This window comes from Mesoplodon mirus, assembly GCF_964341445.2.
Source record: "Mesoplodon mirus genome assembly, chromosome: 5".
NCBI classification, from domain to species: domain Eukaryota; kingdom Metazoa; phylum Chordata; class Mammalia; order Artiodactyla; family Ziphiidae; genus Mesoplodon; species Mesoplodon mirus.
This window is the reverse complement of record NC_138980.1, coordinates 26,408,217-26,431,224: the sequence shown is the minus strand read 5'-3', so window position 1 is coordinate 26,431,224 and position 23,008 is coordinate 26,408,217. Positions and strand designations below refer to the sequence as shown.

The window sequence follows — 23,008 nt, the reverse complement described above, 5'->3', positions numbered from 1 at the left end:
CATGGTTTTAGCATCCACTGATGATTGGTGCCCAAATATAGTATTTCATAAAGAGTAGCAACACAGTGTATTTCTAACATCCCTTCTGTATTTATCAGAAGGAATACTATAAAAAAAACTTCACTAACTATCAGTTTACAGGATAAGTGGGGACTAGAGGAAAGGACACCACTCCAATGAAATATTGAATATGGGAAACTCTCTAAAGACAAATGACCAAGTTTCAATTAGCAAAGACATAAAAAGAGGAGAAAAAGGCACATAGTGATTAAGAGATCTGAGACAAATTAGCTATGTGTGGACCCTGACTCGGTACTGATTCAAACTAACTTAAAATAACTCTTTAGACAATCATGAAACTTTATAGACCCTACCAGATAAGGAATTATTTTGTTAGGTGTGATACTCGCATTAGAAACTCATGGTAAAAGATATACAGTACAGAAATATGGATGAAATGGTATCTGACATTTGTACTTAAATGCAACAGGAAAATAAGTTGGGGAACTGATGAAACAAAATTTGCAAAATGCTTTTGATTTTTTAAGCTGGGCTATATATATTTAGAGGTTCATTATTCAACTTTTGCATGTTATTTTAAAAAATCACTAACATAAAACTGTCCGCAAAGGCTAGACTGGCCAAGGAGTTGTAAAGCCAACCTGACTTAAAACTTTACCTTCCCTCTATGAAAATATGGAAAAAATAAAACTAATTAACCAACTAATTGGATCAACTCTTTTAAGAATTAAAATTGTTTCTACCTATTTATTTGCAAACGTGCAATCTACTAAGCCAACAATTACTGACGCTATTAATACTGTTAATGACTCATGAATTCTTCTGTTCTATTTGAAAAGGTTGCCTTTTTTTGTTGTTGGCTGCTTGGCATGTGGGATCTTAGTTCCCTGACCAGTGATTGAACCAGTGCCCCCTGCAGTGGAAGCAGAGTCCTAACCACTGGACCACTAGGGAATTCCCAGAAAATGCAGCTTGTTAAACGAAGTACTAGATGTTCAAATTTACAAATTTTTTAAAACTTATTTCTTTTTGTCTGTGTTGGGTCTTCATTGCTGTGTGTGGGCTTGCTCTAGTTGCAGTGAGTGGGGGCTACTCTTCGTTGCGGTGCGCAGGCTTCTCATTGCGGTGGCTTCTCTTGAGGAGCACAGGCTCTAGGCATGCGGTCTTCAGTACTTGCAGCACATGGGCTCAGTAGTTGTGGCTCTCGGGCTCTAGAGCTCAGGCTCAGCAGTTGTGGCACACCAAGTTAGGTGCTTCCGCCATGTGGGATCTTCGCGGACCGGGGCTCAAACCTGCGTCATCTGCATTGGCAGGTGGATTCTTAACCACTGCACCACCCTGGAAGTCCCTGGATGTTTAAATTTAAAATACCTTACTTGCACCAAATTTTGTGGGAATCAGAAATTTCAAACTGGAAATGAGTTAAAAAGCCAGGCCACTAACTGACAAAGTGTTTCTTCATTCCAGGATGTCAAGATAGTTTAAATATAGGTTATCTGCCTATCTACTTAAAACAGAGTATATTTTCAAATTATCATACCATTTTAACCATTTTGATGGTTGAAGCTATGTATCAACTACTAAAGAAAAACGTGAGAAAAATGGAATCCAAGTAATTAAACTATTAGCCATTACATTCATTTCATCCCATTTCACAGAACCATGAACAAGAATCAAACTGAAGTTTTTAACTCAGTAAGGTGTATTATCACAAGAAGGCACAATGCTAGAATCTAGGATACCTGAGTTTAAGTCACAATTCAGCCGCAATTATTAGGAGTCGTGGCTGAGTCATTTCTAATTTCTCTAGCATCAAGCCCTTCAAGATTATTCAGAGGAATAGTTTTCAGCTGTACGAACTACAGAACTCCACTGGGTATTTTTCTACTGTCAACTGCATAAGTCAATTTTATTCGTCTACTCCAAAAATTTTGATGAATGCATGGATGAGAACACCTGAGCAAATAAGCAGTAGCAGAAAACACTGGAAATAACCTATTTAGCTGCACTTTTAAAACTAGGTTTGACGTCAATGGAATTTCTAGAAATAGTAAACTAGGAGACATCAAATCATGAGGGAAAATACCCAGTTACAAACGATCCATATTTATACACTGGCCATTCTAAACCTTTCCTGTTAGTGCTGAAGCTCCCAACACTGTCAAATAAAAACCTGGTGCTTTCAGAAATTGAGTCCAGAAGTACAAGGAAAAAGGCAAGTAAGAGTAGGAACCTGAGAGTTCACAGAAGATGGGAAGGAAGGTTAGCAGGAGACACTCATATGATACCAGAGGTACCATCCTCACCACTAAACTTTTCTTCTATCCTACCTAATTCACTGAAGTTTCACTTTAATTCCTAAACTTCCATGAATTAGGCCTGGGAACTAGCAAATACCCTTAGTGAAGAATGTAAATACTTTTCAGCAGGGAAAGGGGTTAGCAATCATTACCTTCTTAGTAAGAAAGAGTGTGGATAGTTTTCTTTCCTCCTATATCCTGAGATCAGCTACTCCAAAGGAATGAGTTTCTGATGGGGGAGAAAGTAAACATTAATTTGGGAACCTGGAGCACTTGTAGGGAAAGGTCAGGAGGCTTCGGTAGTGCAGTGGCTCTAGCAGTATGGAAATGGAGAGGAAACTAAAGGATGGCTGACTTCTGAATCTCTATAACGAGATTGCTGTGTTAAGGAAAAACCTTTTCTTTACATCAAATGCTCCTTTAAAAAAAAACCTTATAACATATAACATAGTTGAACTATATGTGGACTGTATCAGAGGCCTAAGAATAATTTAGGCAGTGATTCTATGGCAAAACTTATTTCAGCTCTCTTAAATTCCTAGTCAACGTCAGGAACACAGCTTTACTATATGTGCAAATGCTACCAGCGGATCATGTAGAGAAACCCACTTGGTATCACCATTTGTCATACCAAAAAATTACATGCAGCTTATGTTCAGAATACAGATGAAACTCAAATCTTTGGTAATGCACTTCAGAAATGGGAATACTTTTAACAAAAATCTTTATCTGGATAAGCAATCATGAATTCTACAACAAAAAATATTTTTACCCGGCAGACTGGTCAATAGTTTTGGGGTTTTTTTTACTAAATTAACATTTACCATGTAGTTTTGTTTGTTTGTTTGTTTTTTGTTTTTTTGTGGTACACAGGCCTCTCACTGTTGTGGCCTCTCCCGTTGCGGAGCACAGGTTTCAGACGCGCAGGCTCAGGGGTCATGGCTCACAGGTCTAGGCGCTCCGCAGCATGTGGGATCTTCCTGGACCGGTGCACGAACCCGTGTCCCCTGCATCGGCAGGCGGACTCTCAACCACTGTGCCACTAGGGAAGCCCCTACCACTTAGTTTTTCATGTGTAAACAGGTAAACAGAAAAAAATACCTACAGACAAACAAAAAGTTCATTATGTTAACCAATCAGGGTCTGGAAACTTCTGCCGTTTTCTTCCCAAGTGTTCTCCGATCAAATCATCTTTTTTTTTTGTTTTCCAGTAAACAGTAACATAAATACAAATTGTTTAATAATAACCATAAAGTCTCATAGGCTGAGGTTTAAGTATTTATACTTCATATGGTAAGGAGACAGATATTGGACAATTTCTAGACTCCTGAAGATTTGGCATTAAAAACAAAAACCTCAGTCATCAGAATTCCTATTTCTACGTTTGTGACTAACTACATAAATAACCATTGGAAAACAGGACTTTCCAAGCTAACTTTCCAGTTAGACTTTAATCTTAAACGAAGTGTGTATGTGGTTTTATTAATCTATTACAATGCACAAGTTGGATGTCTTTCCTTGAATGCTACTTACCACCACTGACATCAACCAATGAAACAGAACACAATACTTACAATTTAATGAAATTCCAACAGCAAACAGTTCCTATGGGTTTTGGTTTCTAATACCTGCCTACCTAAAGTTAATAATACTTATTACCTGTTCAACAATTACAGAAAAATCTTTTAAAGTTAAGGAAAGTTTGAGGTAAATAAAGAATATTCATTTAAGAATGAAATAGTCAAGATTTCCTTTTACTCAAAAAAAACAAAAAACCAAACACAAAAATCACTTCCAAGAGTCAACCTCCATGTACAAAAAGGCAAGATCAATCACTGGACACAAAGGATATTCCAAAGGTCTTTAAAAATGGTAATTAATCTCAAAAAAGGAAAATTAATTTTAGCTTTTATATTTCATTCATTATCAAGACCATATTTGCTTAACAAGATAATTATGCGATTGATACAAAACATACAGCATTTACACTTAACTGTACAAAATAATTTAAGGTTTATAAAAATATTAGAATGTTTAGAGTTGACTGACACAGTCTTAAATCATCTCTTCTAGACAAGTATAGTAAGACCACTGATTTCCATTTTATTTCTTTTTTAATAAGTCAAAGAAAGGATGCTGCAATGCTTCATCCAAGGTAATTCTTTTCACTGGATCATATTCTAACATTCTTTGAATCAGGTCAAACAGTTTCTCATGTTCTTCATCATGACAGAGCATAAATTCCTGAGGGGAAAAATGACTTTGTTTAAGAAAGACAATAAAAAAATAGTTAAAACAGGTTTTTTTTTGTTTTTTTTTGTTTTACCTTTAATGGTTTGCAGTGTCCCGTAACATATCTACCAGCAGAACTATGTTCCTCCCAATCTAGCTGATTATGATGAAAATACATCTGTTTCCTATAGGAAAGAGAAGTCTGGATTAAATTTTAAGAAAAAAAGAAACCCCAAACCCACATTCTTACCCTGCCCCCACCAGGGGATTGGGGGAAAAGATGGAACCATAGATATCTCTCTATATATACATAAACATACAATTTCTAAAAATCTCAGCAATAATTATATCGGATACCTTATATGGTATTTTTCCTAATCTTGTACCCTCTGAAGTTTTAGTATCCCACCTAAGTTGTACCATATGTGAAACAATGCCAGCTTCAAAAACAGAGGTTCCTAGATCCATTCCTGTAAATTCTGATTTCACTAGATCTGGAATGGGGTTAGAAATCGTTAACAATTCCCTGGATGACTTCTGCGGTGAAGCTATGTTTTGAAACCACTTATAGTATTCTTGTCCAAAGACGTACATGTGGTTTGCAACAGTCTGGAATTCAAATTTAGATAGGACTCCAAAATCAAGCTCTTTTTACTACTCTATGTATTATTTTTAAATCAACCTAGGAAAACATTTATGCAAAGGTTAACCTGAGTATAAAAACACCACTTTATTTACTGGATCACAAAGTAAATATTGCATTACTTTTCAAAAACTTGACTTCATGAAAAAGAATTCAAAATCTACAGTCTTTGGAATAAGCAATAACAACAAAGATGGGTTTTTTATGGTTTGAATATAGGCCACTGCATGTACCCAATAAGGACTTTAATCTTAAAAAGCATACCTTGTTTTCTGAATCATGTGTGTTGGTATGGGTCCTAATATACGTTCCATCATTGCCAGGTGTTCTTTATTATCATTAGTCTAAAAAATATAGGAAAAAGAAACTTAGCACTTTCCATTTCCCTACACGCACATAAAAGGATAACACAAGAAAACAGTGTGTCCGGGACTTCCCTGGTGGTCCAGTGGTAGAGAATACACCTTCCAATGCGGGGGACGTGGGTTCGCTCCCTGGTCGGGGAACTAAGATCCCACATGCTGCGGGGCAACTAAGCCTGCCCACCACAACAAGAGAGCCCGCGAGCCACAAACTACAGAGCCCACACACTCTGGAACCCGCACACCACAAGTGGAGAGAGAAAACCCACGTACCGCAACAAGAGAGAAGCCCACGTGCTGGAATGAAGACCCAATGCAACCCCCCAAAAAAAGTAAATAAATAAATGTTAAGAAAAAAAAAGAAAATAGTGTCTCCATAAAAGGACTAGATTAGACAGCTATACAATTTATATTACACTCTATTTCAAAGATGGAATAAAACTGAATGAGCTACACTGATTGTCTGATTTCTGAAATGAATTGGTAAGGTTTGTAGAGCTGATTGAAGAACAACTTTTTAAGTATATTTTACTGAAGTACAGTTGATTTACAATGTTCGAATAATTTGTTTAATGTAAAACAGAACAGTTTTCCTTATTTGTATTACTTGCACTGTTTAACTGAGGGATGACTGGGAAGATTACCAATAACCTGGCTACTCATTTTATCGGTTGCTTAACTAACCTCCATTACCCAATGGATAGCAACTTTGTAACACTAATCCTAGACAATAAAAATACAGTCCCAATAATTCTTACAACAACCTTGAGCTAGGAATGTGGGAACATAACTTTCAAAGAGGTTAAGATACTAGCTCAAGCTCATATAGCTCATCAATGAGGAAACCTGAGCTGTGAACCCAAGTCAAAACTCATATTCTTAAATTACACAGTAACAGAGCTTTGGCTAAAGTCGAATAAATTGTTAAACTAAATGGTACACTCCTAAGCAGAGGCTGGAAAGCTTCTTCTATAAAGGACCAGATAGTAAATATTTTAGGCTTGGATGGTCACAGATGGTCTCCACCACATATTCTTTTTCATTTTTTAAAGCAGGCATCAGATAGGATATAGTTTGCCAATCCTTGCTCTGAAGAGCAGAGTCTATGTGCAATGCTTTTTAAATCCATTAACTACTGTGCCTAGCACACTGCTTTCAAAATGTTCTTAAGTCATGACAGGAATAAATAATACAAGCTCCATTATCTTCAAAAAGTTCCTTAGTTGAAGACTATTTTGGAGGGTGGAATTAAAATATAAACCACATCTCAAACCAAAGTTAATAATCGACGCTTAAGGTCTCAGAATGATTTACAATCATAAAACCATCTGAAGGATTTTATATGTGTCAGAATGAAGAAAGCATGCACTGTGCTCAACTTTTTCCTTGACCCTATAGCTTACTACCACAAAACCAGACACCACCCCCTAGAAATGTCCGACAGCTATGTTCTAGATATCAAACTTGTCTACAAACTCAGAGTACTTTTAACAGATCTCTACGGAGTAGACAGAAGTTTGGTGAGGTGCCCCATAGCGGCGAACACATATATTCTGCAACAGCCACCTAAGTGACATAATTCATCACAGCTTCCTCCCTCCTCATCCTGCATTGCCATAACCTCAAAGCAACCTTGACAGTATTAGCCAGGAACTTCCTAACCACCCTCACCCCATCCAACAACACACCTTGATCAAATCACAACCCTCTTAACGTTCTCCAATGCTTACACCACTTGAAGCTTTCAAGACTTTTAGTTTTCCGACATAAGCAAAATTATGAGGAAAACAAGTAGAGACCTAAATAACATTTTCTCCTTTTTGTTCTGCCAAGTAAGCCAATAACTATTATCATTGCATAGAAAGAACATTTTAATACCAAAAAAAAACAGGAGAGATAATTTCTAAATGAAAGCCAGAACGGCAACCCTACAAAATCATTTTCATTTTAGACCGGTCTACATTTGGAAACCACTGACTCCTAGGATAAAACAAATACCTTTCTATGGCAAACAAGTCCACTATGAATCAGTACTTGCCTACTGACACCATTTTCCTATTTATCCAAGACACTCTGGCAGCACTATTCATCCTTCCTCAACTAGAGTAGCTTCCTTTATGCCTCTTGCATTTATGAATACCATTTCTTCCTGATATGGCCATCACACACTCTAGTTTTCTGACAAACTCTTACTCTTCCTTATAGCTTGGATTAAACTCCCTATTCCTCAGTGATGCTTTCTCGAAGGAAACTTAACCGTTCACCTTTTCTGGGTTCCCTTCTATATTGTTCCATTATAGCAAGTATCACATTGTACTGCACGTTTTCCCATGTCTATCCTGTGTATGTCTTCCTTGAGGAGAGAGATGCTGTCTTTTCATTTTTATACACACAGTGCTTAGAAATGTGCCTAGGGTGTCATACATGCTTAATACAACTTACTGTTTCTGAATTATTTTAATAAAAGTGCAACATAACCAGAGCTGAATTAAAACTGACCATAGTAACACTAATGTAAATTTATGAAGGAGCATCACAATAAAATGGATCATATGAAGTCAATATGAACCATGTGTTTAAAAGCTCCACATGCAGAATGAATTATGACCATTCACTGAGAGTAGTTCATTCAACTGTGGTTTTAGAGAAGGATGACTATTTTGCACATGGAAGTTTACATCTTAAGAATAATGACACTATGGCAACTTTCCAATATGGAAACCAAAACTTTAACATGCCTTTAACATTAAAGCTCATTATGAATCAGTAAGTAACATTTACTAAATACATACCTGAAAGACTGTGAAACCAAGGTAATATTCAATAAGAATGCAACCTATGCTCCAAACATCACATGGCTGAGACCAACCTAAAGCTATTTAAAAACAAAACCAAACATTTTATTAGGCAACAATTTTTAATTGCCAATACACAATATCTTTTCCTATGTGGGTGCTCTCTTTATATAGCCCATTTAGGAGAAGATGATAGTAAATTCAGGGTTTACATTTTTAGTTTTATACCAAACATGATTCAGTATGCTTTCAGAGTCCTCCATATCCTTGTATCAACTTACAGTATTTTAACCTGGGGGAGGAGGCATTTTATGGAAAGTAAGAGGGGTTAGCAAATAGTCCATAGTCTCTGAATTGCTTGTGCAATGAGGAGCACTGTTATACCCACTTAACGGTTGTTCTATGAAATTTTACATTTTATTAGTGCAAACATAGGTCAATAATTATCCTCAGAGTGTAATTACTAACCCCTTATCAATTACCATCAGCTTGATATCTGAGTTTATTTCTTCCATTAAAAGAAATAGTAGTGTCACCTAAATTATGTAAGAATTATAATGGATATTATAAGCAGTGTCACCCATAAGCAGAATTATACAGATATTTAAAGTTCACATAGAGAGGTATCTATATATGTACTTTCAGGTTGTCTATACATGATCATATATTTTCTCCTTCAGAATTCTCAATAGTAACATTATTCAGAAAAGAAAAAAACACCTAGCCTTAAGTCTCTATCTATTTAGAAAGGAAAAGAGTAAACCTAAACCATACAGATGTTTTAACCTTTTATAGATTAAGTTTTTTATAAAAAAATAATGTACAAATAAAGCCTACTTTAAAAGACATTTCAATTACTTTCAGTAACATTACTGAATTTAAAGACAAAGGAAGAAACAATATATTCAAGGAACTTGACTATGATTTAGCCATTTTTGTTAACCCTCATGGTACTTATCACTTGAACAAAAGGATAATGGAGCATGGTTTCTACTTACAGTAACACATACAAAATCTGCAAATGATAGAGCTTGGATCTAAGATGAAAGTTTTCTTTTCCAGCCACTCCTGTCTCCCAGTCCAGTTTTCTCCCAAGTGACTGTAAACTACCTCATTCTCTTATGGCTCAGCTCTCATACTCTTTGGAATTTCACATCATTCACTTTGACCAACTTCTGTTTACTACCAACACCCAAGACATGAGACCAACTGCCCTCCTCAGTGGTGGCACCTGACAACATCTTCCTCTTCAACCTAATTCTGCCTTAATCCTCAGGAGTAACACTTCACAAACACACAAAGAACCCTTCTAATCTTCCCATCTGTTCATTTCTTTTCCTAAACACCAATAACCCCAATTTCAGATTTATATCAACTATCCCCAGCCTGGCCACACATGGGACTGTATTATTACTAAGAATCACTGTATCTTACACAATCTAGGAGGAGGCCATTAACTAACTGTAAGATACACCACTGTTTTATGAACCAATAACCAAGAAAAAATGCTGTTTTGTCTTATGTTTCCTCACATGTTAAAATGTGGAGAAAAATCTTCTTCTTAAAATTGATAAAACACAGCAAGTTATCTCTTTTTAAGCTCTGAAAATACCTATCTGTCCACAATCTCCTCCTACACTCTTTTCTTTTACCTTCATTGCAGGCTTCAGTCCTCAACCATGAATACACTTTCTAAACTACTGCAACATAGCAGCTTCTTTCAGACCATACTAAGCAGAAATCCTAGTAACATCAATCTCAAAGATGAGCTCCAAACCTGTGCTATCCTATGTGGTAGCCACTAGCCACATGTGGTTATTTAAATCTAAAAGTTTAATTAATTTAAAATTCAGTTCCTCAGTCACACTGGCTATACTGAAAGTACACAGTAGTCTACGTGTGGCTACTAATGGCTACCATGTTGGATAGTGCAGATATACAACATTTCTATCATCATGGAAAGTTCTACTAGCCAGCACTACAAACTATTCTTAATTTCCTGTCCCTTTTACTAATTCTTTACTCTAGGTAAACATCATTAGTTTGCTTTCACACTCATATTCTCAACTACCCAGTCCTCTTCGACAAAAGGTAAAAAGTGGAAAAGACTGATTCCACAAAGATGTTTTACTAGCCAACCTCGGTTGAAACGTACTTTTGGCAAAGTAATATGCTTATACCATTTAACTATCTCCCAATATCACCTGATCTGAATTTTTCCCACTGTCTCCAAGCCCCCAAATCCATCCCTGACTTCCTTGCTCTATCAACATGACTCGGTCTCGAACTTTTAAATTTTGAGGCCTAAGATGTGCTCTCCCTCACTGAGTTCCCTTTTATTAATATTGAAAAACCCTGCACCTTAACTAATTTTCCTTCCCATGCTTTCCCATGTCAAAGATGATCAAAGAAGCTCTCCTCTTAGACTAGCCCCTCTTTCTTCTCCTCTTAACCTCCATCCACCCTACATCTAGACGTCTGCCAGCCAAATCTTTAGCATGTTCCCCAGCACCATGCTTTGTGATGAGACGAAAAGAGGTGCCCACATCGCTTCAAAATCACACTGCTGTCATGGACTTAGCCAATACAGCTTGTTCTCTTATGATCTTGTAAGACTGACTTGTTCAAAAAGAACCACCACCTGGAATATCTTTACAGATGATATCACATTTTTCCCACTCAGGAAAATTATTTATAGCAATGTCCAGACAGCTTTTATGAAAACAGAAAACATTTTCTGTACACTGCTAAGAAAATTACAGCTATCCCCCAACTACCTGCCCCCCAATAAAAGCTATAGAGAACAAAAAATCTCTTTTTCAATTAAAATATCAGGAAGTCTGGTATCTACTAACCCAAAATGACCTCTGGAACTCTGTAATGCCGTGTAGATACCACAGTGCTATGATGTTCATCATCGTATGTTGCACTTCCTAAGTCAACAATTTTGATATCTGTGTTTTTCAGTGTGCGTTCATCACGTTTCTAGAGATACAGTTAAGTAAACACAAAGATCAATAAAGATATGAAATATTTTATAGCACTATCCAAAAGGCTTGCACATGAATTCTCTTTTTGATTTTCAAAATAACCCCATGAGAAAGGCAAAGGATTACCCTTTTTGGGTTAAACGTCAGGATATAATAAGCCTCAAAGGTAAAATTCCTCATCCAAGGATCACCAAGCTAAATTAATTTTAAAGACAACTACCAAAATTAAAACAAGTGTAACTTACCATTTTTGAATTATACTTGACTACATAGTCAGACTCCACAAATAAAATATTTTCAGGCTTCAGATCTGTATGGGTTAATTTATTATGATGCAAAACTACAAAAGAACAAAAAGACATTATTAGTTTCACTTACAAATGTAATCTGTACAGGGGGAAAGGAGAATTAGTAGTAGAGGTAGGGATCAAAAGTGGTTTCATCTTTACTTGCAACGTGCATTTTTAGTGACAATGGTTTGATATGTTGCTTGTCCAATAAAACCTTTAATTGACTGGTATTTAAAAATTTAACAAGTATACTTACAATTTACTGACTGACAGATCTGATATGCCATTTGCCTGATATGGTCAATTTGAAATGGCAGAAAGCTATTTTCTTTAATGAAATCATAGGTACTAAGTCCCAGGAGTTCGAACACAATACAAATATGACCATGATGATCAAACCATTCTAGCATCTGGACACATCGGCTGAAACAGATCAGAATACAAATAATTCAGTTCACAGAATTCTGATTATTTCATGTAACATAATGGATCACAGTTCCAAGTTTCTTACTTACAAGACATTATTGGGATCAGTACTATTTAAATGCTCCAATACTTTGATTTCTGAATGAGCTGCTTCACGATATGGTCCCACATTTTTTGTGATTTTCACTGCTACATGTATGCCACCCCTTAAAAACAAAATGAAAATGGTAAATGTACAGAAGGGCGTTGAAGACATGTATCCTCTAAAGCAGCTGTCACCAACCTTTTTGGCACCAGGGACCGGTTTCATGGAAGACAATTTTTCCATGGTTGAGGGGAGGGTGTGATGGTTCAGGTGGTAATGCAAGCTATTGTGAGCAGCAGATGAAATTTCACTCGCTCGCCCACTGCTCACCTCCTGCTGTTAGGCCCAGTTCCTACTAGTCCAAGGCCCAGGGGTTGGGGACCCCTGCTCTAAAGCATCATCTTGTTAAGTACCAATCACTCTATGCTATTTTCCTAAAATAATCTTTCAGGGTATATTATAGCAGATCTATAAACATTTTTTCAAAACATTTTGACAAAATATACATTATACAGAGTGATGATTTCTCTTAATACTTAAGAACGTTAATGTTTGTTTCCAAAAGTTTAAATTGACCTAGATTTTATAAGTAGTTTTTTTTTAAAAAAGGATAAAAATATAAACCTTGAAGATACTACTGCTGAAAACATTCACTCATTCGCCAGGCTAGACCGAATGTGCCAGATGTTGCATTGGAATCACTGTTAAAAAGAGCTTGTCCCATGTACCTCACAGTCTAATGGAAAAGACAGACACTTGAACAACTTATCATTAGGTTAGAAGTGCCTGGTATAAGGAATAGAGAGAAGAAAGAACCTAACCATCAGAGTTAGGGGAGCTCAGACTTCTTCAGAGAAGAAAGACAACTATCAGTTTGTTAGATAATCCTGGCAAAGGACACACCAGCAATAAGTCATCAAGCCAAAAAAATGTTTAGTGCATTCACGGATGCGAAGAGGTATAAATAGCAACAATGTAGGGCAGCGTGTTTCAGACCGGGGCATCTGTAGTACTTCCTAAAAAGTGCAGAGGGAATTCCCTGGTGGTCCAGTGGTTTACGACATGAGCTTTCACTGCCGTGGGCCCAGGTTCAATCCCTGGTCGGGGAGCTGAGATCCCGCAAGCCACGTGGCACGGCCGAAAAAAAATGTCGTAAATGATTTTGAGGAAGAGGATTTCCAAATCTTCAGCTTCCTTCTGTCCTCTTTCCTAAACCTGATCTTCTTGAATACAAGCCAGCAGTCAACCCTGCATTTTTCACTATGGCCTTCCCACATTACAAAAGAGAACCCCATGCACGTGAAATTAATATGGCAAGGTTTGTGCCCCAGGCTGTTTATAAAAAAGAAAAAAAAATTCTTTGAGGCAAAAATTTTTCTAGTGGCTGGATAGCAAACCTATTCCGAACTCATTTCTTTTGACAAGGTCCCAATGAAGTTGTGGGCTGATATATAATCATCAAAATAAATTTTTAATGATTTATCTCCCTATGATGTATAGCATATATCTCAAGACTTAAAAGAATTACTATAAAACTGCTATGACAAAACTTCTTCTAGTCTCATCTATTTCATCATATGGACAAGTTTTCTAACTGCTAATAAGCTATAAAAATGAACAGTGCTAATAGCTATAAAAATGAAAAATGGATAATGGTGTTAGCTAATGCTACTATAGTAATCATATTGCAGTATATAAATGTTCAAACCAACGTTATACACCTTAAACTTATAAGCTTTCATATTACTTGTCAATTTTAAAAAAAGAAAAATGGAAACTTAATGCTAAAACAGTAAGATTTATCTATGGACACATGAACTCATTTTTTTAAAGGCCCCAACCATCTCGATAAAAGATATATTTACAATTACATTGTATGTTTTAGGTCTAATAAGTATCAAAATTTGTAACAGATTTGTACTTGATCAATTGAATACTCTTCATTGGAATATCTCAAATACTCAAGTCTTGGAACCTCAAGAAATTTTTAAAAGACCTCAATGGGACAACTAGTGAAATGTGAATCAGGTTGTAGATAAGCTGGCAAAACTTGAAAATACATATAACATGTAAATATAGAGAATGATTAAACACTGTAAAATGTTAACATTTGTGGAATCTGGGTGAAGAATAGATGGGAATTCTTAGCAACTTTCCTAAGTCAAAGTATTTCAAAATATCTTAAAATTTTACTTTATGTTCACATTTTTGTCATAGAGAGGAAAGGGTGATAATAAAAGACACTTAGGATAATATTCTTTATGAAAAGTGAAGTAAAAGTTAAGTTCAAGATAAAGCATTTCTAAGTATTCAAGAAAAGTTTGTTCATGGATGACAGGAGGTATCAAGCTGTTGTATTTAGATTCCCCCAAACATATTTAGAAAGAGAGATATGTTTTTTTTTAAAAAATCACCATTTACGATAAGCTGGAAATTACATCCTCAACTATTTTATGATGAAAAGTATAGATGTCAATTTAGAAATGTGCAGTTTTCACTAAACTGTTGTAAGACGTTCACTTACAAAAAAATTTGCAACCGCAGAAGAGAGATCCTAGAGGAAAACATGAAAATGAAGCAGAGAGGGTCAAATAACAAAAAGTTTAGTATAACTCATTAAAGAATCTGGACTTTATTCTGTAGGCTTCAAGTAATATAATTTTTTTATAGTTTGAGAAGCTAACCCTAACGTGCAAATATTATCCTTTGGAAATAAAAGTTTTTGAACCAAGAAGATTAGATATGCTAATTTATTGTCTCTGCAATTCAAAAGTAGGGTAAAGCACTCCAAATCTCTTATAGAAAGCTAAGGACCTAAGTTCTGGGAAAGTCTTCACTTGAACACTGACATTAATTTCCATGAACTCCATCTGATAAACATTTTCAGCATTCTTGGTCAAAATCCATACTTATGGTAAATAAATTGTACACAGTTGAAGAACTTCTGAATACTTATACCTCCCAGGAAAACACATAGCTACCACTTAAATTCCATTTCATCTAAATTATGGATCCTTCTCCACCAAAAATATCGGAATGTTCAAAAAAGAAAAACAACAAACTTACATGCCATGATCAATGCACTCTACAACTCTGCCAAAGGTCCCTTCTCCCAAAGTGTTCACGATTTCATCTAAAGTGAGGGGGGAGAAAGAAGTGTAAGTACCTGAGTACAAATTATCAGTTATTCAAATAATGAATGCTTAAGTGTGGAATTTTTTCAAATGCTCTCTATTAAAGCATAATTAACGTTCCAGCCCTCAAATTATTTTATTTTCAGATGCTACAAAAATAATGTAGATAGCTATCTTTCTTGCTCTAATCTCAAATTCCACTGATTATTTTGGAACTTTAGAGTAGAAATATTTAAACTCTATAGAAAAGAAGAAATACAAAAGAACAACAAACAAACCCACAAAAATCAAAACAAAAAAGCAATGAAGAGTTCTTTAGCCCCCCGCTGACAAACTATTCTTAAAAAGATTATTCTGTCTGCAAAGTTTAAAAAGTGTTGAAAAATATTCTATACATCTTGCTTTTAGAACGTCTCCACTTTGACAGATAAGGTGACCCTCTTCATCATCTTCTATACTCCTTGATCTTTTCCTTTGGTGGCTCTTCTGGAACGGCAAGTGGGCAGCACCAAGATCGTCCAGCCAATCAATATAGCAGAGTGAATTCAGGGCAGAATACGCAATTCATTCAGCGGGGAGATATTCAGGCATTCAGATAAGAACCAGGCCACGAAGAGTTGGCAGGAGCAATTTCAAATTCAGTCCCCAGAGATTCACAGGACACAGTTTATGTTACAGAAGAAAAACATGGCAAGATTTTCAGATAAGTTACTTAAAGTGGCAATAGAATAAACAACACAATTGTCTCTAAAATACTGACTTAATTGAAGTCTGAAATTTAAAGAATGCAATGTCATGATCTATTAATCTCGTTATAAAATAGCCTATGCTGTGTGTTGAGATGTCTAGTTTGTCAGGAAAATGTTTTAAAACGTCAAGATTGGCTCAAATTGATACTTAGCAATATTTTTAAACATACTTATTAAAATAAAAGGGGAAAATAAAGGCTAATGTCAATGTTTGATCTAATCAATGATAGTTCTACTGAAGAAAACTTGGGGAGGAAAATAATAATTCATAGTTTACTGCAAACAAGTGAAGATTCATGAGTGTAAAAAAAAAGGCAGGCTTTCTGGACAATAATTTCCCCTTCAGCACCCACTTTCAGAACTCCAATGGAACTAATTGCAGATTGTGCTATACACAGGGTAAGTATCCACCAGCGCAACTTTCTACATTTGTCTCCAAGTACTGGGAAAGGGGTTTCTTTTAAAGTAAAAAATGTTTAAGATGAAAGAAAAGATGGGTGCTTCATCTTTTCGTATGATTATGTTATAAAAGATAAAAATATTTTTAACATTAAAATCAAGAACCTCATGATCTGGTCTGCAGAAAATGAGTAAATGTGGGCAAATGAGGACTAACTAATAAATGCAGATTAGTTGTAAGAATTTGGAAGTTTCCTTTAAGGATTCAAGTAATATAAACACAATTATATTCATATAGTATTATAAACTTTTTCAAACTTATTGGCTCAGTAAGAGCTTTTACACACAAATAAGTATCCACCCAAAATAAAAACAAAATCAATCATACCGAACGTGACTGATTACTTGAACATTGTCTATTACGCTTCCTTTTAGGACTGCTTCTCCAGCTTCGGACTGAAGATTTACTGCAGTGGATTCGATAACTGCTTTCAACGTCTCTGTGATAACGTCTAGGAACACATCTTTTGCAGTAATCATTTCTGTATTCATCAATGTTAGGAACGTATATTTTGCAGTAGTCATTTCTGTATTCATCAATGTTAGGAACGTATATTTTGCAGTAGTCATTTCTGTATTCATCAATGTTAGGAACGTGTATTTTGCAGTAGTCATTTCTGTATTCATCAATGTTAGGAACGTATCTTTTGCAGTAGTCATTTCTGTATTCATCAATGTTAGGAACGTATCTTTTGCAGTAGTCATTTCTGTATTCATCAATGTTAGGAACGTATCTTTTGCAGTAGTCATTTCTGTATTCATCAATGTTAGGAACATATCTTTTGCAGTAGTCATTTCTGTATTCAATGTTAGGAACATATCTTTTTCAGTAGTCATTTCTGTATTCATCAATGTTAGGAACATATCTTTTGCAGTAGTCATTTCTGTATTCATCAATGTTAGGAACATATCTTTTGCAGTAGTCATTTCTGTATTCATCAATGTTAAGAACATATCTTTTGCAGTAGTCATTTCTGTATTCAGCAATGTATCTCCGGTCCTGATAATATCTCTCATTCAAGAACCTTGCTTCTAAATAATGACTGCAAACACATTAAAGGATTTAAAATTACTCTCTTCATTCTAGAACGCTTTAACGTTTAACCACATTTTAACGTGGTTAAAATAAAACATTCTCTCAAGAATTCCTGGTTTCAACAGCTAACTCAATAAAAGAAAAAAATACAAATTGATGAATTAGAACTTATACTTAACTCACAAAACTTAAATAATTTTACTTTAACCAACAAGCAAATGGGTACATATATCTCTATTAATATATACTGCTATGAAGGAACAAACCTTGGGTCAAATCATTCAACATATTCAGTGTTTACTTGATTAAGTGTCCCTTTACCTTCTGGTGAAAGTTAAGACCAAAAATTCACAAAACTGCTCTTCTGAAATTCATCAATCTTATGATATATGCATCTGTAACTAAGCTCTCTTCCTTTTTGCAGAGCCACACACAACATGAGGCAGGCAAAACAGGATTCCTTTCCTTCTTAATGTAAGTTAGGTATCTCTGGCACACAGAGTTCTTGCACGAAGGGTGTATTAGAGCTAAAAGGAATCTTAAATATATTTCAGGCCTTTCATTTTACAGATGACTACACTGAGATCCCTAGAAGGAAAACGATTTGCCATGGTTGTAGAGCACATTCTAAATCCTATTGTATGTGCCAGTATTATTATACACACCACCTATTCCATCTCCTCTCCTCTATTTCGAGCTTCCTGTATCTTTCTGAGAAATAGTCAACACAGTTTTTGAACGCTGCTTCATGTGCCAAAAATATCCAAAATATATGCCCCTCAAATGAGAAAAGGTTCTTGTAATTGCTTGCTTAGGATTTCCCAACCCCCTACTTGCCTTTGCATTTTGAATTTCCTGTCACTCCTGCTTGTGAAATAAACAAGAATTCAGGGAAAACAGCATCATCTGGTGCCATAGTGCTTACCTTCTTTTTTTATTTTTTTATTTTTTTTGCGGTACGCAGGCCTCTCACTGTTGTGGCCTCTCCCATTGTGGAGCACAGGCTCCAGATGCTCAGGCCCAGCATCCATGGCTCATGGGCCTAGCCGCTCCATGGCATGTGGGATCCTCCCGGACCGGGACACGAACCTGTGTCCCCTGCATCAGCAGGCGGACTGTCAACCACTGCACCACCAGGTAAGCCCCATAGTGCTTGACTGCTGAATCTACAGATCCCTTTGAAAATCTAATTGAGAGGTATGGGCCCTCTCCCCTAAGAAACGCACAAATGCGTAAACAAATCTTGGCAAGGAATTTCAGAGATCATGGACCTCAGGAAGTCAATGGATTCCAGTTAAGCAGCCTTGATTTGATGGAAAGAAAAAGACAGAGCCAACTGACCCAGTTTCCAGTCCCCCTCTCTACCTGGGATGAGTATCCTTTTCAACAGTGTGAAGCTTCAAGAGGGATGCACGTGGAGCACTGAGGGAGAGAGGGGACACCTGCCCAGTCAGACACACCAGCTAAAATAATCCTGACAAGCAATGGAGTGACAGATGTTAACTAGACTGCCCTCACTAACCTCGTTCTTTTTCCCAGAATATGTTATCATTCTTTTTTCTCAGGAGGCTGGTTTATGCAAAAATAAAGGAGAAGCATCTCTAAAACTGCTACTCAACAGGGCTGGCATCAAATCTAGGCTGGGGAGATGCAGAAGCCCCCTTTCCCCAGTGTCAGCCTTAAGTTCTAGCCATTGGAGAAACAACTCAGGATATTAGGGTCTAAATCTGGGTCTAAGTCAGGGATCTGATCAGTTGCTTGGAACCGTTAAGGGAGAGATCTACAATACGTCAAACTAGAAATTACCATACTCTAAAGGGCATCTGTTTAATTCTGTAAGGCATCCTTCCCATAAAAGTCTAAAATGTATCGGAAAACTCTAACACTAATAATCCTTAGCTGGACTAGTGCATGAAATTAGAGCTGCTGATAATCCATAAATAATCTATAGAATAACAAACATGGAGTGAAGTAATACTATGAGGACCTCTTCAGCCTACAACAACCGAGCCTTAGAGATTAGATAAACAAAGTCTACAGAATTATAAAGGCTATATGGACAGAGTGAACAGGATGAACAGACTGACTGAATTTCTAAAAATAGTCACGGAATGTCCAGTGAATATTTCACTGTAGTTCTTTAAAACAGCCAAGACTAATGAGGCTATGGGCATTCATTTTTATTTCCACACAGGTCCTGTGGAAGATAAAAAATATATGAGGCAAAATCCCTGCCAACAAATAACTGTTCAATTTGAGATTACTCACACAAAAATAAAACAAAACTCAACAATGCAGGAAATGCCAAAAGCCTGGATATGAGTGCTTAGGAGAAAAAACTCATAATGCTTAAAATGGTCAGGGAAGATTTCGTGAAAAAGAAGGGAAGAGTTGCATCTTATAGGGACATCAGGATTTGGATAAAGTAGGAAGTAGAAGAAGTGCCAGGAAAGAAAAATGGCATATTACCATCTTACATTTATAGAGTACTTTTAGCCAGAATGGTTTAGAGATGAGTTTGTCTACATGCTACTTAGGAACTAGTAAGTAGACAATTTCAGCAAGAGCAATTTTCACATAGGGGAACATAGGCAAATAAATAAGCTGGGAACAGATCATCCAAAATCTTGCATGCCAGGCTAAAGGGCTTAAAACAGTGTTTCTCAAAGGGTGGTCTGTTTATTAACAATATCGAAATACTGAATTGTTAAAAATGAAGATCCCTGGACCCCAGGTCAGACTCACTGAATAATCTGGTACTATGCATTTTAAACATACCTCCAAAGTGATTCTATTCACACTAAAGTTTGAGAATCACTGGTTTAAGGCTTGATACTCTATGTTACAACAAGACATTTAAGGATATAAAATGTGTTCACAGTGTTCACAGCCACATCAGTCTTCCTGTGTAGAATTAATTGATTAAGCTTGTAGGAAGGGAGCAATTCACAGGCTACTTACAAATCAGAAAGAAAAGACACTCTGAAATATATAGGAAAAAAGGTAAGATAATTGATCTACAATAAAAGCGCTGATAAATCATAAGAAAAATATGCTTTAATAGAAAAAATAGGCTAAGAATACAAAAATAATGTTCACAATCAACTAGACTTCAATTAAAAAATATTCAAGTGTTCAATAAGCACATGACAGAGGACAAATTCAGCAGAAATTTAAACATTCAAATGAAAAGAAAACACTATTCTTGGCATTTCAAAATAGACAAGACTGGTGACAGCATGTTGTAGGGAGTGTAACTTGGTACAAACTTTCTAGAAAAATATGTGGAAAAATATGTGAATATGTAGCAAGAGCCTTATAAGAGTTCACACCCTTTCACTTGAAACTGTCCCTTCTTAGAACCTATTTTCAGGAAATATTCAGAGGCAAAGATTTGTATACAAAGATAGTTTTCAGAAGAAATAACTTTACATCCAAATGGGGGACTAGCATCCTACCAAGAGTACCTTCTTTATATGCTTCTGTATTTTTCAGTTTTTTCCTATAATTTTACAAAAAAACACTCTTATAAAGTTTTGAATCTTGAAAATGACTATTAGATTACTCCAGATTACGGAGAGCAATTACCACCAGACATCTCTGGTGCCAATATCAAAGAAGAAACTATTGGCCTAGTGGTTATTGCACTGACTCAGTATCATCTTTCTGTGGTTAATTATGAATATGAATAACTGTTCATCATTCATATCACTTCCTTTCGACACATACAATGCATAATAAACCCATGAATGGTTAGTACTATATGTTAAGCCTTACAGAGTATTTTGTAGTTATCTTAATATAGGGTACAGATATTCTTGTATAATACATTAATTAGCTCAGGTCATTGAAATCCTGGCATAGATTCTCCCTCTTCCCTCCATATGATAGTGTGTGAAGAATGATTAGTCTGCACTGATTAACAACAAGCTCACTGTTCTACAGAACAAGTCTGTTTTGGCATGGAGAAGGAAAAAAATTGCATACTGTTTTTTAAAGTAACCCCAGTTGGCTAATTTAGAAAGCAATCTGGCAAACAGTCCCAGTGGAACATCTGCACAAAACAAGGAGAAAACATAGAACCAACAAAAACAAATGAGAAAGGGAAATTAATGGAGGACAGAATGAAAGAAACTCTATTCACCTAGGCTTTGTTTAATCATTTAGGAACTTGAAAAATTCCTTCAATTCTATATAAACGTAGTACCTCCAAATTTTACACGGGTAAGAATACAACAGAACAGGACACATGCCATTGGAAATTTTTATTGAGGCCCTTCTTACAACAGCCAAGCTTCTAAAAATCCCAAACATACCCACTGGCCTTATCTACAAATATAACCTGTAGAATACAGTATAGGCAACTAATCCCCAACACACTGTAACATTCTCACACACCACATGCTATTTTTCTCATCTGGATGAACTCTTCCCCACCCTTCATTAGCTCTCATTTGTGGAACCCTAAATAAGTGCCCCAATGTACAGCTCTCCCTACTACATACAAGTTAAAGGCACTCACTGGTCCTTTAATCACTTACTTAACTGTCGTGTGTCTCATTTCCCACAACTATATTACTGGCAGCTGGGACTCCATCAACTGTCTCCTACAGCTCCCAAATGGACACAGATATGTGAGAGCAGGAACTCTGTTCTATTCACAGCAGTGGCTAGCATATAATAGGCACTCAGTAAATATTTTCTGAATGAGTATTTGTTGACTGATTTATAAAACAATCTGACAGATGAAAGTTATATAAGCTAATGACAAGTCATTACAACTATTAGTGTTAAAATGGTACTAGTTCAAGCGTAATTTACCAATAAGATTCTTTAAGCTGGTGATGTGGTTTACAATATCTGTTCTCTTGTGTACTACTGTGGGATCACCTTTTCCGTTTGTGACTTCCACTGTAGCTTTCATGTCCCAGGCTTTCTCTGTTATCCCAGTCAGGGCAGTGAGTTCTGTTGGAATGACTCATCTGTTAATGGAAATGAAAAGTGAGTTGTGGAATTTACAGATGGTTATATTTAGTAAATAAAATGTTTCACATTACTATTAATTCAATAGAAAAACCCCAGCACATGGGGTCCTACAGGTTCTAAAATCTTCGTAGGTAATGGTTCCCAAGGCATGGAGGCACTGTCCCACTGGTATGTCAGATGATTCTAAGTGGCATACACACCTAGCACTAAATGATAACACTGTGAGACCTTAATGCATTTTCTTTCCGTTCTTCTGGATAAATGCTCAGCTTGGTGCATATCTTCAACTAACACTTGCTAACTGCCATTTTTAAAAAAAGAGTCAGGATTCAGGCTTACAGCCTTCAGTAGACAACAATATCTAGCTAGAAATTAATAACTTTTTTGGTTTTATTTTTATCATTACCTTCTTTCTATGGCAAATTATTACTAATCTCTTAAGTTATTGATATAATCAAATTATTAAGTTATTGATGTTAACTTTAAATGTGAACTAATTT

The 23,008-nt window shown here is 36.1% G+C and overlaps 1 protein-coding gene across 2 annotated transcripts; it reads right to left on the bottom strand.

Moving 5' to 3' along the window:
- Positions 1 to 4,415: 4,415 nt before the first annotated feature.
- On the bottom strand, positions 4,416 to 22,500 carry LOC309804821 (dual specificity protein kinase CLK4-like). 2 transcript variants are annotated; one of them, XM_082622439.1, is made up of 14 exons: positions 22,344 to 22,500; positions 21,510 to 21,576; positions 17,439 to 17,529; positions 16,815 to 16,946; positions 15,674 to 15,764; positions 15,211 to 15,277; positions 12,149 to 12,265; positions 11,890 to 12,056; positions 11,589 to 11,683; positions 11,209 to 11,338; positions 8,351 to 8,433; positions 5,461 to 5,540; positions 4,648 to 4,738; positions 4,416 to 4,565 (listed from the first exon to the last, which is right to left on the bottom strand). In XM_082622439.1, exons 1-14 carry the CDS (start codon positions 22,444 to 22,446, stop codon positions 4,425 to 4,427), a joined length of 1,455 nt encoding a protein of 484 aa, XP_082478565.1. In that variant the 5' UTR covers positions 22,447 to 22,500; the 3' UTR covers positions 4,416 to 4,424. The 2 variants fall into 2 exon arrangements, with proteins under 2 accessions (XP_082478565.1, XP_082478564.1); XM_082622438.1 differs by having other exon boundaries at positions 16,815 to 16,950; positions 17,443 to 17,529.
- Positions 22,501 to 23,008: the final 508 nt, after the last annotated feature.

What these genes read in the sequence shown, in the direction of transcription:
- LOC309804821 (XM_082622439.1), bottom strand. Translation starts at nt 22,446, where the DNA reads ATGAAAGCTACAGTGGAAGTCACAAACGGAAAAGGTGATCCCACAGTA. An exon ending in CAAGTAATCAGTCACGTTCG is followed by an intron (nt 15,765 to 16,814) that starts GTATGATTGATT and finishes TTGCCGTTCCAG; the next exon opens with AAGAGCCACCAAAGGAAAAG. An exon ending in CACATGATTCAGAAAACAAG is followed by an intron (nt 4,739 to 5,460) that starts GTATGCTTTTTA and finishes TCTTTCCTATAG; the next exon opens with GAAACAGATGTATTTTCATC.